This window comes from Artibeus jamaicensis, unplaced genomic scaffold, assembly GCF_021234435.1.
Source record: "Artibeus jamaicensis isolate MK-2021 breed Jamaican fruit bat unplaced genomic scaffold, CSHL_Jam_final contig_781, whole genome shotgun sequence".
Lineage (NCBI taxonomy): Eukaryota > Metazoa > Chordata > Mammalia > Chiroptera > Phyllostomidae > Artibeus > Artibeus jamaicensis.
In genome coordinates, this window is record NW_026521968.1 from 6,908,630 (window position 1) to 6,923,296 (window position 14,667).

General features: G+C 47.5%; 1 protein-coding gene across 3 annotated transcripts in view; it reads left to right on the top strand.

Annotated features, from left to right (window-relative positions):
- The window catches only part of MYH10 (myosin heavy chain 10), a 147,753-nt gene that overhangs the window by 130,116 nt on the left and 2,970 nt on the right, over positions 1-14,667 (top strand). For all 3 annotated transcript variants that reach the window (XM_037164952.2, XM_037164953.2, XM_037164954.2), the window contains exons 31-39: positions 259-507; positions 785-997; positions 2,751-2,963; positions 4,086-4,247; positions 8,191-8,319; positions 11,021-11,109; positions 11,961-12,084; positions 12,168-12,376; positions 13,599-13,707. In XM_037164952.2, the coding sequence (XP_037020847.2) occupies positions 259-507; positions 785-997; positions 2,751-2,963; positions 4,086-4,247; positions 8,191-8,319; positions 11,021-11,109; positions 11,961-12,084; positions 12,168-12,376; positions 13,599-13,707 (1,497 nt within the window). The remainder of the gene's footprint in view (positions 1-258; positions 508-784; positions 998-2,750; positions 2,964-4,085; positions 4,248-8,190; positions 8,320-11,020; positions 11,110-11,960; positions 12,085-12,167; positions 12,377-13,598; positions 13,708-14,667) is intronic.

Consider the following 14,667-nt stretch of genomic DNA (forward strand, 5'->3'; position numbering starts at 1 on the left):
TTCTAATGTTGGAGGCATTTAAAACAAAGACGCAGGACTGGGTCAACTGTGTAAGGCTTTAATCCAATCATCATTTTATAGATTAATTGCTAAGAAATTAAGTTGCAGTCTAAGATTAATTTTCTCAAAATCACATAGTACTGATTTATGTGATTTCTTCTCACAAAATATTGAAAACAATTTTTTTCTCTTTTTCCCAAATGCAAAAACCAGTTGGGTTCTTCAATACTGATCTTTTCTTCTTTACTCAAAACCTAGTTGACTGATACAAAGAAGAAAGTAGATGATGACTTGGGAACAATTGAAAGTTTGGAGGAGGCCAAAAAGAAGCTGCTTAAAGACATGGAGGCATTGAGCCAGCGCCTGGAGGAAAAGGCTTTGGCCTACGACAAGCTGGAGAAGACCAAGAACCGCCTGCAGCAGGAGCTGGACGACCTGATGGTGGACCTGGACCATCAGCGCCAGATCGTGTCCAACCTGGAGAAGAAGCAGAAGAAGTTCGATCAGGTGGGGTCCCTGCCCCGGGCTCCGGGACCAGTGCCTTTTGTTGTCTCCTCCTGGCAAGGTCTCGGTTTTATTTTAGTTCAAAATGTTTTCGTATTTAAAAGCAATACCCATTTACGGCAAGATTGGGGGAATAAGTGGAAAAGCAAAAGGAAATAAGAGAACACCCATAATCTTCTAGCAGTATTCTTTGCAGTGAGTCGACTAGACATATAATGAATAAGAAGAGTTCATTACTTTTAAAATTCTTTTTAATGTCTCCCCATGCTGTTTCGTGTAGCTGTTAGCAGAAGAGAAAAACATCTCTGCTCGCTACGCGGAGGAGCGAGACCGCGCCGAAGCAGAGGCCAGAGAGAAGGAGACCAAAGCCCTGTCGCTGGCCCGGGCCCTTGAGGAGGCGCTGGAGGCCAAGGAGGAGTTCGAGAGGCAGACCAAGCAGCTGCGCACAGACATGGAGGACCTGATGAGCTCCAAGGATGACGTGGGGAAGAACGTGAGTGTGACCGGTGGCGGGTCCCTTCAGGGGGGGCAGGCAGTGCCTTCAGCACCAAATGGATCAGGGGACGCCTAGCCCGACAGCAGCAGCATCTGGGAGCCTTCGGCCTGTGTGTAAACATGGGGTTAAAGTCTTCTGGAGTAAACTGGCTGGGCTTCTGCATTCCGTTCTCAGCGAGGGGCTCTGGGAGCGGCACCTGCAGGTGCAGACGATTAGTCTCTCGTTTTCACGGGCCTCCTGGCCCAACGCACATTCTGGCAGGGGACCTGCAGATGAAGGAGTTCCTTGTGCCTGAGTCAGCAGGTTCTTACCAAGCACAAGCATTGAAAGGCCCCTCAGATACAGGGAGTGGGGTCTGTCCCCAGCACAGAGAGGAGTGACTCGGGGACTGCCACTCCCTCTGACCTCGGACTCCCCAGTGAGACCCCATTGTTTTCTCTGAAGATTGCAGATGCTTTGGGGACTTACACAATCTGGAAATTCTTGTGATACTGTTTATCCTTCCACTGTATACATATGCCACAAGAGCTGCGATGGTTTTTATTTACTCTGTACCCCTCCCTTAGTATATAATGTGTTTAGGATAGTGAAGCAAGCCCAGGACTAGCAATCAAAAACAGGTTCAGACTTGGCTTTTCTACCAGCTTCCGTTCTGACCAGGAGAAGCCGCTTAACCTCTCTAAGCCCAAGTTTCTCATCTGTCAAATGGGCGTTATACTTGCCCGATTTCATGAAGCTCCTGCAGATGTGCTTCGTAAAGCACAGGGTCTTCTGTGAAGGTAGTCTTGTGGGACCTAGACCCTGCAGCCACGTCATAAGGGAAGGAAAACTCCTTTCCACTGGGTCTTTCCTACAAACTCTTGCCCGGGGGACCAGCCCTGTGCGTGAGAAGCAGCCCCCTAGGGCAGAGATGGCTATGATCACATAGTAAAGTGTAGAGCGAGGACTCCACAATTAATTCCTTTTTCTTGTTCCATGTTAGTTTTCTCTAGAATAACTGACAGTGGTACATTTATTCCACAAACATTTCTTTTGTGCTTATGAAGTGCCAGGCACTGCTAAGAGTCAGAGGCCCCCCACCCCACCCCACTCACGTTGTCTTCTCCTGCCTGTCCGTGGGAGCTGACGTAGCCGTGAACCTCAAGGGGATACACGGCTGCACCTGCACACACCTGTCTGAGGGTCGTCCTGGGAATCAGAGGGGACGTGAGGTGGGAGCACTCAGCCCAGAGAACTAGGTGAATGTTCGTGGTGGGGATCTTGGTCCGAAGAAAGGTCAGGCCTCTTTTATCTGTCCATACCCTTCTTCCGAGGCCTAACACACCCTAATATTTAACCTTCCACTTGGGCACTTTCAGTACAAATAATCTTTTCCACAGCGAGAAAGGGTGCGCTGCAGTGCCTGTTGCAGACAGCAGGCGAGTGCCAGCCAGCGGACAGGCTCTCTAATACCACACTCTTTTCGCTGTTCTTAGGTGTTTAAAGATTTCTCAGCGGTGAGGCCACCAGAATTGGTTGATTGCAGAGCCCATGTGAATAACGAGTCCGTACTGTCGTTGAAGGGGCAGGCTCTGCAAAGAGCACTAGCAGCAGCCATAGAAGGAAAGGGAAGCATGTGAGCAGGGTGTCAGGAACCTGGGCAGGTGCCGAGCACATCCAGCGTGCTGTGCAGGGCCTGTGCAATAGTAGACTACGTCCTTGCTGGGCTCAGCTGAGGGTCTACTCTCTGCCGGTGCTTTCTGTGGTTTAGGTTCATGAACTTGAAAAATCTAAACGGGCCCTAGAGCAGCAAGTAGAAGAAATGAGGACCCAGCTAGAAGAGCTGGAAGATGAACTTCAGGCCACAGAAGATGCTAAGCTTCGCCTGGAGGTCAACATGCAGGCCATGAAGGCCCAGTTTGAGAGAGATTTGCAAACCAGAGATGAGCAGAATGAAGAAAAAAAGCGGCTGCTGATTAAACAGGTGGGTTGAAGGAAGTGTGGCCTCCAGAGCGAGAGCCTGTTCACTCTCAAAGCCCCGTTTGGGGTCAATAACCTGTTCATTCACGTTAGAAACATGAACCGAAGTAAAGTTAGTGTATTTGGTCACTTGATAATTTTATTCTTTACAATTTAATGTAGTTGGCTTGATTTCCTATTTCTCAGACAATAGCACTGTTGCTCCCAAGACAGGCTAGCCATCAGTTGAAAAGCCCTCCGTGTGTAGTCAGGTTCGACTTCTGTGAGTTCTGACAGTGTCGGGAGGGAAAGAATCAAACCGCCCAGCAGGTGACCGAGCCTACGTCTGAAGTTCAGGTCTGTGTCCTCATTGAACTACTTTTTGAAGGAGAAAAACACAGATATTCGAATTGTTTTATCTTAAAAAGTTGCTAGGCACTTAGGATTTCTATTCTTTTCTAAATGTATGCTAAACTTCTAAAAGTTTACTTTCAAATATTTTCGTGGATATTGTGACACTCCTTAGAGTTCATGGTATCAACTTTAGGTTATTTAATTTTTTAATTTTCATTCCACTGATGTTTATTATATCAGTCATTTAGTGCTAGATAATAAATGACCTCAAGTTTAGTGGCTTACAGCACCACCTGTTTAGTCCCAGCTCCTGTGGGTCAGGAACCCCAACTGGCTCGGCGGGGAGCGCCGTCACAAGGCCTTGGCAGGGCAGGGGGTCCTCGTCCAGCTGGCCCAGCCACATGGTGTTGGCCGCAGACCTCAGCACTTGGCCCCGTGGGCCTCTCCAGGCTGCTTGAGTGTCCCCAGAGAGGACCCCCTGGAGGGAGCTTCCCCAACAAACTGCCTGTGTCTGTCAGTTTTGTTGGTCACCAGAACATGAGCCGAAAATCGGGACTCGACCTCCTTAGTCGCCCTTGTAGCAGTCGGTGGAAATGTGCGTTCCAGGTGGTGTTTTTTCACGGTCTCTCTGAACAGTACTCAGCTACCGCGGGTTTCTGTTAACAATCGCCACTGCTCGTGAGCAGAGGGTGCCCGCGCAGAGCTGTCAGAGCCCGGACACGACAGCCGGCTGCCCGTTCTCTCCGGGGGGGTCCCCGGGTCTAACCAGACCTGACCCAGTTCTGTCCATTAGGTGCGGGAGCTCGAGGCAGAGCTGGAGGACGAGCGGAAACAGCGGGCACTTGCTGTTGCTTCCAAGAAGAAAATGGAAATAGACTTGAAGGACTTAGAAGCTCAAATTGAGGCTGCAAACAAAGCCAGGGATGAAGTAATCAAGCAGCTTCGTAAGCTTCAGGTATGTGCAGCCAACCATCAGTCTCTGGTGGCATCATCTGGCCCCGCTGAGAGCGAACATGGTAGGAGCCATGGACCCGGGGGGAGGCCCTGTGCAGCACCTCACCCGCCGTCTCGGCAGCTGGGCCGTGGGCTGTGCAGCAGGCCACGAAGCTGGCACACGCCCTTGGCGTGGACAGACAGAGGCGGGTGCAGTCAGCAGGTGGAGCCTCTGCCAGGGAACACGCACTTCAGGCTCTGAACGGCTTCGCAGGATGCGTACATAACCAGCGCAGTCACTCGAGCCACTAGAGCAGCAGGTGGTGTTGACCCCCCTTTTTTGCCATGAGCTTTAGTAATCTTCTCAGTCTGATTTAATCATCACTTTTGTACTCAGATGCTTTTCACTCTCGCAATGACAAAAAGGAATTTCTATAAAAACATCCTACTCGGCAGGATGGAATGGGCCCTCTCATAACTTCTCTGGGGTGGTATTTGTCAGTTGTGACAAAAGCTGTAGAAAAATTCCATCCCTTTGACCTTGATGATTCCACATCTCCAGAATTTACTCTAACAAGATGTAAAGATGAGAAGAAATATTCACACACCAGGATCACAGCTGACATGTTATTTCTGGTAGCAGAAATGGAAACCACCAGAATGTAAGAGGACTGACAACCATTTAACCTTACAGAGGTCACACTCAAAAAAATACAGCAGAGGTCTTGTGTATCACACACCCTTACCAAACACCTGTTATCACCAAACTGCTTCAACGTTATGGCTTAACATTAGTCACATACATACACGCAGCTGGTCATGACCTTGAACCTATGCGCCCAATATCTGTAACAATATTTAAGAAAAGAGTTTGTATCTCTCAGATCAGGCGGGAGCTCCTTAGGGTTAAGTGATGGAGACGTGTGTGCAATGACAGCAGGCCTTCCACGAGGAGGGAAGTCGCCAAGCGGGACCATTGAGTTTACAACCCTGCGCACGTGTCTGTGTGCTCGGTGTGTGCGTGTGGACACACAGATACACATACTTAGAAAAAGGTGGCAGGGGTCCAACCTTGTGGCATCTCTGGGCCACACCAGAAGAAGAGTTGTCTTGGGCCACCCATTAAATACACAAACACTAACAAAAACTGATGAGCAAAGGAAAGGTTTTAAGTAAATTTATGATTTTGTGCTGGGCTGCATACATAGCCATCCTGGCCGCGGGTTGGACACCCCTGATGGAGGAAGTCATCCCCGGATGTAAGTTTATGAGTAACTTGTTTGCTTGTACATTTTTTAAAAAGCTAAGTACAAAGGTTTTTTGTTTTTAATAGCTAATTACAAAGGTTATTAAGTTAATTACAAAGAATATCAATAACATTTAATAGCTTTATTGAGATATAATTCACATACCATACAATTACCTATTTAAAATGTTTTGTGTTTTTTAGTAAATTCATAGTGGTTTGCAACTGTCACCACTGATTCTAAACATTTTGGTTCCCTCTGAAAGGAACCCTTGACCCATTAGCCGTCACTCCACACTCTGCCACATCCAGAACTGACCGACCACTACCCTGCTTTCTGTCTCTGTAGACCAGCCTCTGCTGGGTGTTTGGTGTACATGACACCGTACAATGCGTGGGTTTTGTGGCTGGCTTCTTGTACATGGCGTGTTTTCAAGGTTCATCTGTGTTGTAGCATGAATAAGTATTTTGTTCCTTTTTATTACCAAATACTGTTTATTCCATCGTATAGATATTTGTACCACATATTTTTTATTTATCTTTAGAGAGGAAGGGAAGGAGACAAGGAGAGAAATATCAACGTATGGTTGCCGCTCATGAGTCCCCTGCTGGGAACTGGCCTGCAACCCAGGCATGTGCCCTGACTGGGAATCGAACCGCGATCATGTGGTTTGCAGGCCCGTGCTCAATCCACTGAGCTACACCAGCCAGGGCTTGTACCACATTTTATTAATCCATCAGTCACTGGACACTTGGATTACTTCAACTTTTTGGCCACTACGATAATGCTGCTATGAACATTCATTCACATGTCTGTGTGGACTTGTGCTTTCGGTTCTCTTAGGTATATATCCAGGCGTGGAATTGCTAAGTCGGAAGGTAACTTCTGTTTTCAGGAACTGACCTGACGAACCTTTCCACAGTGACCGTGCCACGGTTCCAGTCCTACTGGCCGTGCGTGAGGGCTCCAGTCTCTCCACATCCACACCGGCACCTGTCTTCCCACTGCAGCCTCCCGTGGGTGTGGACTGGCTCCCCGTGGTGCCTTTGATTTGCATTTTCCTAATGACTAATGCTGCTGACCCTCTTCTCGTGCTCATTGGCCATTATCTTATCTGGAAAAATGTCTTTGAATCTTCTGCTCATCTTTTTGAGTTGTTTTTAATAATTGAGTTGTAACATTTCTGTATAAATTTTGAATGTTTCATAATATATATGACTTCCAGATATTTTCTTCCATTCTCCGTATTGTCTATTCACTCACTCAGTGATATTATTTATAGCACAAAAGTTCTTATTACCTCCTTTTTAAATTATACCGAAACCACTTTTTTCTCCTCTTTTATCTCTTTTCCAAAAAAGAGCCAGGACCCGCCCCAATGCTCTTTTATAAATTTCATTTTGAGTTAATATGTCAACTTTATTCTTTTGGGTGTGGATATCCAGCTGTCCCAGAACCATTTGTTTAAAAGACTGTTCTTTGCCCCATTGCATTCCATTGATCTGGTGTCTGTCCTATGCAAGCACCACAGGGCCTTACCATAGCTTCGCAGTTTTGAAGTCGGGAAGTATGACTTCAACTTTGTCCTTTTCGAAGACTGTTTAACTGTCCAGGTCCTTTGCAATTCCATATGAATTTTGCCAATTGCTGCACAGGAAAATAAATAAAACTTAAAAAGCCAGCTCAGGTTTTGATGTTGTGTTGACTCAATGGATCAGTTTGGAGAGTGTTGCCACCTTCATAGTGTTGTCTTGCCGTCTGTGACCACGACCATCTTCCCAAGATGGGAAGCTATTCTTTAATTTAGCTATTCTTTCATTTTTTCTGCAATGTTTTATAGTTTTTGGTGCACAAGTCTTACACTTCTTTAGCTAAATTGATGCCCCAGTATTTTATTCTTTTGGTGCTATTTTAAGTATATTCACTTTTCCTAATTTTTATAATGTTTATAATTGGTGTACAAAAATACAACAGATTCTTTTATATTGGTCTTGTATTCTGAAAACTTCCTGAACTCATTTATTCATTCTAGTTTTTTGGGGGGAGGCAGGGTATGAATTCCTTAAGATTTTCTGTGTACAAGACCATATCATCTACAGGTTGAGCTGGCTTTCTTCCTTCCTTTCCACTCTGGTTGGCTTTTGTATCTCTGTCTTGATCTAACTGCTTTGACTAGAATCTCCATCCGTATTGAACGGAAGGGGCGAGGTCAGACACACATCCCTGTCTTGCAGCTGCTGTTAGGAGGGAAGCATGCAGTCTCTGGCATTTATGTATAATAGTTGTCGGTTTTTCGTGGATGCCCTTTCTCAGAGTTGAGGAAGTTTCTATTTGGCTGATCATTTTTGTAATGAAAGGTTGTTAGAGTTTCTCAAATACTACTTCTAAATTTTGAGATGCTTCTGTGGTTATATTAATTATTTTTTGCTGTCGAACCAATGTTGCATTGCTCATGTAAATCTCAGTTGGATGCTGGGATGTAGTGAAGTATAAATATACATGGTGTACAATTTCTTATATAAATTGCTGGATTTAGTTTGCTTCTATTTTGTTGCAGATTTTTGCACATATATTAAGAGGTATTGATTTGAAAGTTTCCTTGTGACATCTTTGTTATTTCTATATATTTATATATTTATAATAAATGTATATTACTTTTATAATCTGGAAAAATATGTTTGAAAACTACCTCAAGACATTGTTCCTATTTATCTTTAGGCTCAGGTGAAGGATTACCAGCGTGAACTAGAAGAGGCTCGTGCATCCCGGGATGAGATTTTTGCTCAATCCAAAGAGAGTGAAAAGAAATTAAAGAGTCTGGAAGCAGAAATCCTTCAATTGCAGGAGGTTTGTTTGTTTGCTTATTCATCTGTTTGTTCAAAAATAGCTGCCCTTGCAATTTCTCCCAGAGCAGATAACTATGTCTAAATATCTTTGTAGCCTTATGTAATTTAACTATCCATTTTTAACATGCTACTGGACCACCTTATTGCTTCAGTTCAGCAAACTGGTTATACTTTGACACTTCTCACACATATGCCTCTACCTGGCTGAAGGCAGGGGAGCTGATTAATGACTTCTCAAGCCACTTTCCAGGCTTGTTCCATGTGTGAAGAAAGGAGTGATCATTTGTTTATTTAGTGCTGGTTAGCATCAGAATCACTTACCTCAGAACTCTGACCTAAGTGATATAAGATTGCCTTGTTTTACACAGAAGCACTATATGTGATACTTACATGGAGAGAAGTTATATTTCATTGCATTTCTAAGTGAATCACCTTGCAAACCAACAATTCTTTAATGTATCTTTCATAAGTTCTCCTGGGGAGGGATTGATGAAGAGTTCCATATGGTATGGGGTTGGTTATGTTAATGGTAGGCACACTGGACTACATACATACATTTCCTTTATAAAGGTCACTGGGGTATCAGTGACAAAGAACTGCACATATTGAATATATACATAAACTTCTATTTATGTAAATGAAAGACTATCAAATTTATTTGAACCTGGAAAGATAAGGCAACTTAAGTTGAAATGTTACCAGTTAATATGAAAAAACTCCTAGAAATGCTGGCTAACATGTTACCAAACACATAAATGTGGATCGAGTTTCCAGAAAGGAAGGGGACTCCCTAGGAGTCAGGTGTGTAGAAGGAACTGAAAACCAGGTACGCAAACTCTGCGCAGACGCAATGCCATCTTTTGGTTTCAGTTCCTCTTTGTTTTCTACTCCATTGGTTTTTGCTTATACCTTTATTCCTTTGGATTTTTTCTTTTTCTGACACTCATTAATTTCCAAGCTTTTCTCTTGTCTATTATGTTCATAGAACACTATAAATTCTGCTCAGTGTACTGTTGTTTTGTTCGGGGGTGTTTTTTTTGTAGTTTTATTGCTGGTGGGTAGAGAACACTGAGACTCGAGCAGCTCTAGGGCCTAGAATGTGGTCGGTCTTTGTAAAGATTCCACATGCACTAAAAAAGATCACGTATCGTCAATGAAGTAGAAAGTTCAAGACCTATGTGCCTCATCGTGTAGTTGGTCAGCAATGTCCCCAAAGGTGACGGGGCTCTGGGGCTGTCTCCTGGAGAGCTCCCGGGGTGTTACACAAAGTCCCTGCGGCCCAGTACTCTGTTCTCAGAAAGCTGAAAGCATGTCTTTTAGTCCTTCAGACGAGGGATCGTTGCAGTAGAGGGCAGAGACTGATCTGGAAAGCTAGCCTTGCCCTCCCGTCCATTTCTGTGGTTTTCTTTACCTCAGACGCCTTTGTTCATCTGGGTAGTAGGCCCTAGGGTCCTCTCTTTCTCCCACGGGCCCCTCGGCCCATCTGTAGCACACCCAGCCAGTGGTCAGGAAGGCGCCCTCCTGGGCCCAGGAAACTAGACCCCCAAAGGCCAGATGGTGGGGCTGGTGCTTACACAGTGTTTGTGAATCAGAGGCCTTCGGGTCAGGCCCTAAGTATTGTGTCTGCTGCCTTCGGGTCCCAGACCCACACTGTGTCCCGCGTGCTGGGGTTCTGTGTGCCGGCACCCAGGCCTTTCAAGGGGCAGAGGGCACCACACCCTGTGCTTGAACGTAAGAAGCAGGTGCACAGCAGCCGTACTCCACGGGCATCTTACGGTGTGCTTTTGCGCAAACGGCATCTTTTGGAAGGAGCAGCTGGTGGGAGGAGGCTTTGGATAGGGAGGGAGTCAGAAGCAAGTTTCTACTGTTGACCAACCTTGAGACTTTGGGCAAGTCCCTCATCTGTACGGGCCTGTTTCTTCCATAAAATAAGGGATATGGTGCAGTTCTCAAGTCCTGAGAATATGATATTTACCCAGTCGGGTAAGAAATGACACCTGCTTGTGGAAAATCTTCTCTCCAAGAAAATCTGTGGGAAAGCAGCCATCGGGCAGTTCTTCCTAAGGAGGGCCACCAGCTGTCGCCAGACGGTTCCCTTTTCCTGCCCTGTTCCCTGGGAGGGCCCTGCAGAGCTGCAGTAGCCTGACTGGCCAGGGCCCCCATCTCCTTCCAGAAAAAGGCCCTGCTCAGCACAGAGGCCCAGCTCTGCCCCCCGAGGTCCCACTCCACCCACCTGCTCCCATGGGACCTGTGATCCTCATTGCACTGCAGGAGCACCTCATTTTCTGGTGCCTAGCTAGTTAGTGTACTTGATCTCCAAACTACTACTTGTATATGTGACAGATGCTTTCATGACCATGAATTAGTGTGACTCTGAGTCTGCATAAAGTTTGTGCTCCGTTTATGATAAAGAAACAACAGCTTTCTGGGGAGGGCAGGTCCTTCTGGGACCCGAAGGCAGCAGAATGCATGTAGCTGCATCTTAACTTGGGACGGCCACGCCCTTACACAGAGTAGGACTTCCCTCTCTGGGCACATCGCCCAACTGACCTGCACCCAGACTTTCTCTCACCAAACCTGCCAGTTTAGTTCTCACATCGAACTTGTGGTTTGAGGCACACACAGTGCCTAGAGCGAGGTGGTTACCGCCTGTAGGCATTGCCAGATTTCACAAGCTACAATCATGGTCTCAACTCATTTAGGAACTTGCCTCATCCGAGCGAGCCCGCCGGCACGCCGAGCAGGAGAGAGATGAGCTGGCTGATGAGATCGCCAACAGCGCCTCTGGCAAGTGAGTCTCCCGGCAGCCAGTGGGATGAGGTGGGCATCCAGAAACCAGTGGCAGCCCTGCCGGTTCCCTCGGGCACCTGCGGTTTGCACCCCGGGGCTTGCCTGCTGCACTGAGGCGGCCATGGTGTTGTCTGGAATAGGAGTCCACAGTTGGTTTGCTCAGCTGTTCAAACTCTGGAAAGATGAATACAAGATGCTGGGCCTCTGTGCCTTCCCCGCCACCGCTGCTGCCCAATGAGGGCGGCTCACAGCTCCTTACTGCCCATCATGCCCGCACTGGGCGTGGAGGAAGTACGTTCAGAGCTAACTTGGTTTGCACAGCCTCGCAATGCAAGTCTCCACTCTCAAATTCATTAGATTTGGCAAGTAGATTCTTTGACTTACCTTTCCCTGAATGATCTTTCATTAAAAGATACCCTTTTTTCCAGTTAGAAAATTGCTTTCTCAGGTGGAGAGGTCATGGTGGTCATTTCCCAGCATGCCATGATGAGGAGTCAGCATCTTATCTCAGTGCACTGGAAAGCCAGTGCAGGTTAAACTAGCAGTGCCGGGATCTATTTGTGCTTTTGAAAGCTTCTGGGGGAACAGGCAGAGAAGCAGCAGGGGGGTGAGCAAGGAGGCTGCCACAGGGGTGCAGGCGAGACGTGGTGGGGCTCGACTGGGGTGACAGGCGGGAGGGTAGAGAGAAGTTGGTGGCCTGTTTGGAAGTGTGATCAGAACTTGACAGATTGGGCGATGGGTGCAGGGGACAGAAAAACTGAGACAGCGCTCAGTTTATAGTGGCAGCGTGGAGGAGCCACCCCACTGCGCGCCCCTGTGTTGTACTAAGCTAGGTCCTCCTCGCCCTGCCAGGTCTGCACTGCTAGATGAGAAGCGGCGTCTGGAGGCTCGAATCGCACAGCTGGAGGAGGAGCTTGAAGAGGAGCAGAGCAACATGGAGCTGCTCAATGACCGCTTCCGCAAGACCACGCTGCAGGTGGCTCATGCAGCAGCCCATCACCTGGGAAGGGCTGTGCTGTCCCTCTGGCACAAATGACTAAACCCGCCCGTCCTCTCCAGGTGGACACACTGAACACAGAGCTGGCAGCGGAGCGCAGTGCTGCCCAGAAGAGCGACAATGCACGGCAGCAGCTGGAGAGGCAGAATAAGGAGCTGAAGGCCAAGCTGCAGGAGCTAGAGGGTGCTGTCAAGTCCAAGTTCAAGGCCACCATCTCGGCTCTGGAAGCCAAGATTGGGCAACTAGAGGAGCAACTTGAGCAGGAAGCCAAGTAAGAGGTTTTTGATGCAATAAATCAGCACTCACTGCGTCTGTGCTACTGAGCAGGTCTGGGCTCAGCCTGTGAGCCAGAGACCAAACAGACACTTGCCCTGTGGTGGGGAAGAGATGACAGACAAATAGAACCAGAGTGAGAAAAGGAAGTGGTGTGAGCTTTTCGGGAAGGCCGGGCTCACCTGTTAGCTTTTCTTGGGCTCAGCTGGTCATACTCTGCCCCGTGGTTGTCTAGGTGCCATAGTTTACACCTCTACCCAAAGTTGTTTTTCCAAGTTGGTGGCATCACATGAAACGCTACAATTTGTTGCCAGGAAAGGAAAAAAAAGTTTTTCTTTACCCACAGGGACAGCTTGACAGTTTGTTCCGTTGTAGTAAACCATTTCGTTTTTGAGGAGTTGTCCAGCACAGCTTTTGGCAGGCGTTTACAAACCTATCAGACCTTCAGAGTTACTGTTGTTGGGGAGCTCGGGGCCAGAAGTGCAGGGCCCGTGCTCAAAGCCCAGCACCCTCCCTGACCCGGCATTCCTACTTCCGCTCCACTCTTTCAACCCCAGTGAGCTCAAATAAAACAACTGAGGGTTTGTTGTTAGCTGTCATTAACATGACTCACCCTTCCAGCTAATTCCATCACTGTCCATTTTTGCATAACATGTGTCAAGGAATAAAAGGACTTGTTCTGTTTTCAGTGGAGTTCACCAAGTAAGTTCTCGCTCCTCTGTAAGGAACACTGTAGGCTTGTCGAGAAACATGGCGATCTGACTGCCAACTGAAGAGTGTGGGAGGTTCCCCCAGTGTTAGCTGCCCTGCCCGTAACATCACAGTGGGTCTTTGTTTTCCAGGCTAACGATTTAGGAGATTCAGGTAGCCAGCCAAGGTCTTTGTCTCCAAAAGGCCTGCACTCAGTGTGACAGGTAGCCTGTATGTAATACTGGATCTTTAGATCACTAAAGTGCTTCACCTGCGTGTGAAGGAATATGCTTTTTCTACCTATCTGTATTAGGCTACGTTAGAGGCCATTCATACTGTGACCAGAAAGGGAAAGTTTCCGGAAGGATTCACACTATGAATCCTGATGTTATTCTCATCAGAGAGGTCCTGGAAAGCACTCCAACATATGTCATCTTCCAGAGGAAAAGGACTTTAAAATGTACATTCCCCATCCCACCTTCATCTTAAGAACTACAAAGACTAATTAATGGGTTGATCACCTTCAATAGGGAGCGAGCAGCAGCCAACAAACTGGTCCGACGCACCGAGAAGAAACTGAAAGAAATCTTCATGCAGGTTGAAGATGAGCGTCGCCATGCGGACCAGTATAAAGAACAGGTAAGGAAGAAGGTGGGACAGGGCGAAATGTCTCCTGCCCTAGAAATGGCTATATAAGGAGACTGGTGCAGACTGGCTAAATTCAGAAAATGCTATTTGAAACTCTTAATTCCAGTGTTCTAACAAACGTGCTGTTTCCACCAGGCACTCCTGGGTGCTGGGGGTACTGAGGTAATCCAGACGCAGCTCCTACCCCTCAGGGCTCGTCCAGACCCCAGAAATGTGGAGAAGTGGGGGAGAGCACAGGGTGAGGGCCTTGAAGTGTGAGGCCAGAACTCAACCTTGAAGTTCTGTTTCCTCCACTGGATCATAGGCTTCCTGAGGGCCGAGGTTCCAGCCTGTCAGCGAGTGTCAGTGGTTCCGACGTCTAACACGCCTGGAATGGCTCCTGGGCGTAGAGGGTGGGCACTGTCTACAGGGTGGGTGGAGGGGGAGGTGCTGAACGGAAAGCAGAGAGAAAATAAATGTGCTGCACGCAGGACCCCAGTGGTTTTCCTTGTCTGCGTCCAGGCATCCTTTTTCTCTTTAAGTGTCAAGAGAATGTTCTAATGCCCTGGCCAGGTACTCGGTTAGAGCATCCTCCAGAAGGCTGTGGGTTTGATCCCCGGTCAGGGAACATACAAGAAATACAGGAAGCAACCGATGAGTGCATAAATAAGTAGAACAACAAAATCGATTTTTCTCCTTCCCTTTCTAAAATCAATTATTTTAAAAAGAGTATTTTAATAAAGATGTGGTCAGGTCTGCATAGATAACGGCTTAGGTAGCTGAGGTGGACGGAGCTGAGGATTCTGCTGCCTTTGGCCCAAACCCTTTCCGTCCTCTGCTCCAGTCAGGCACCCAGAGCCTCCCCTTCGTCCCCCACCCTCGGAGTCTAACAGCACGGAGGGCGGTTCTGGGCTGCGCGAGCTGGGCCCGTAGGAGTGCGGGATCGTGTCCGGTCTTCAGAGTGCTGGTGGA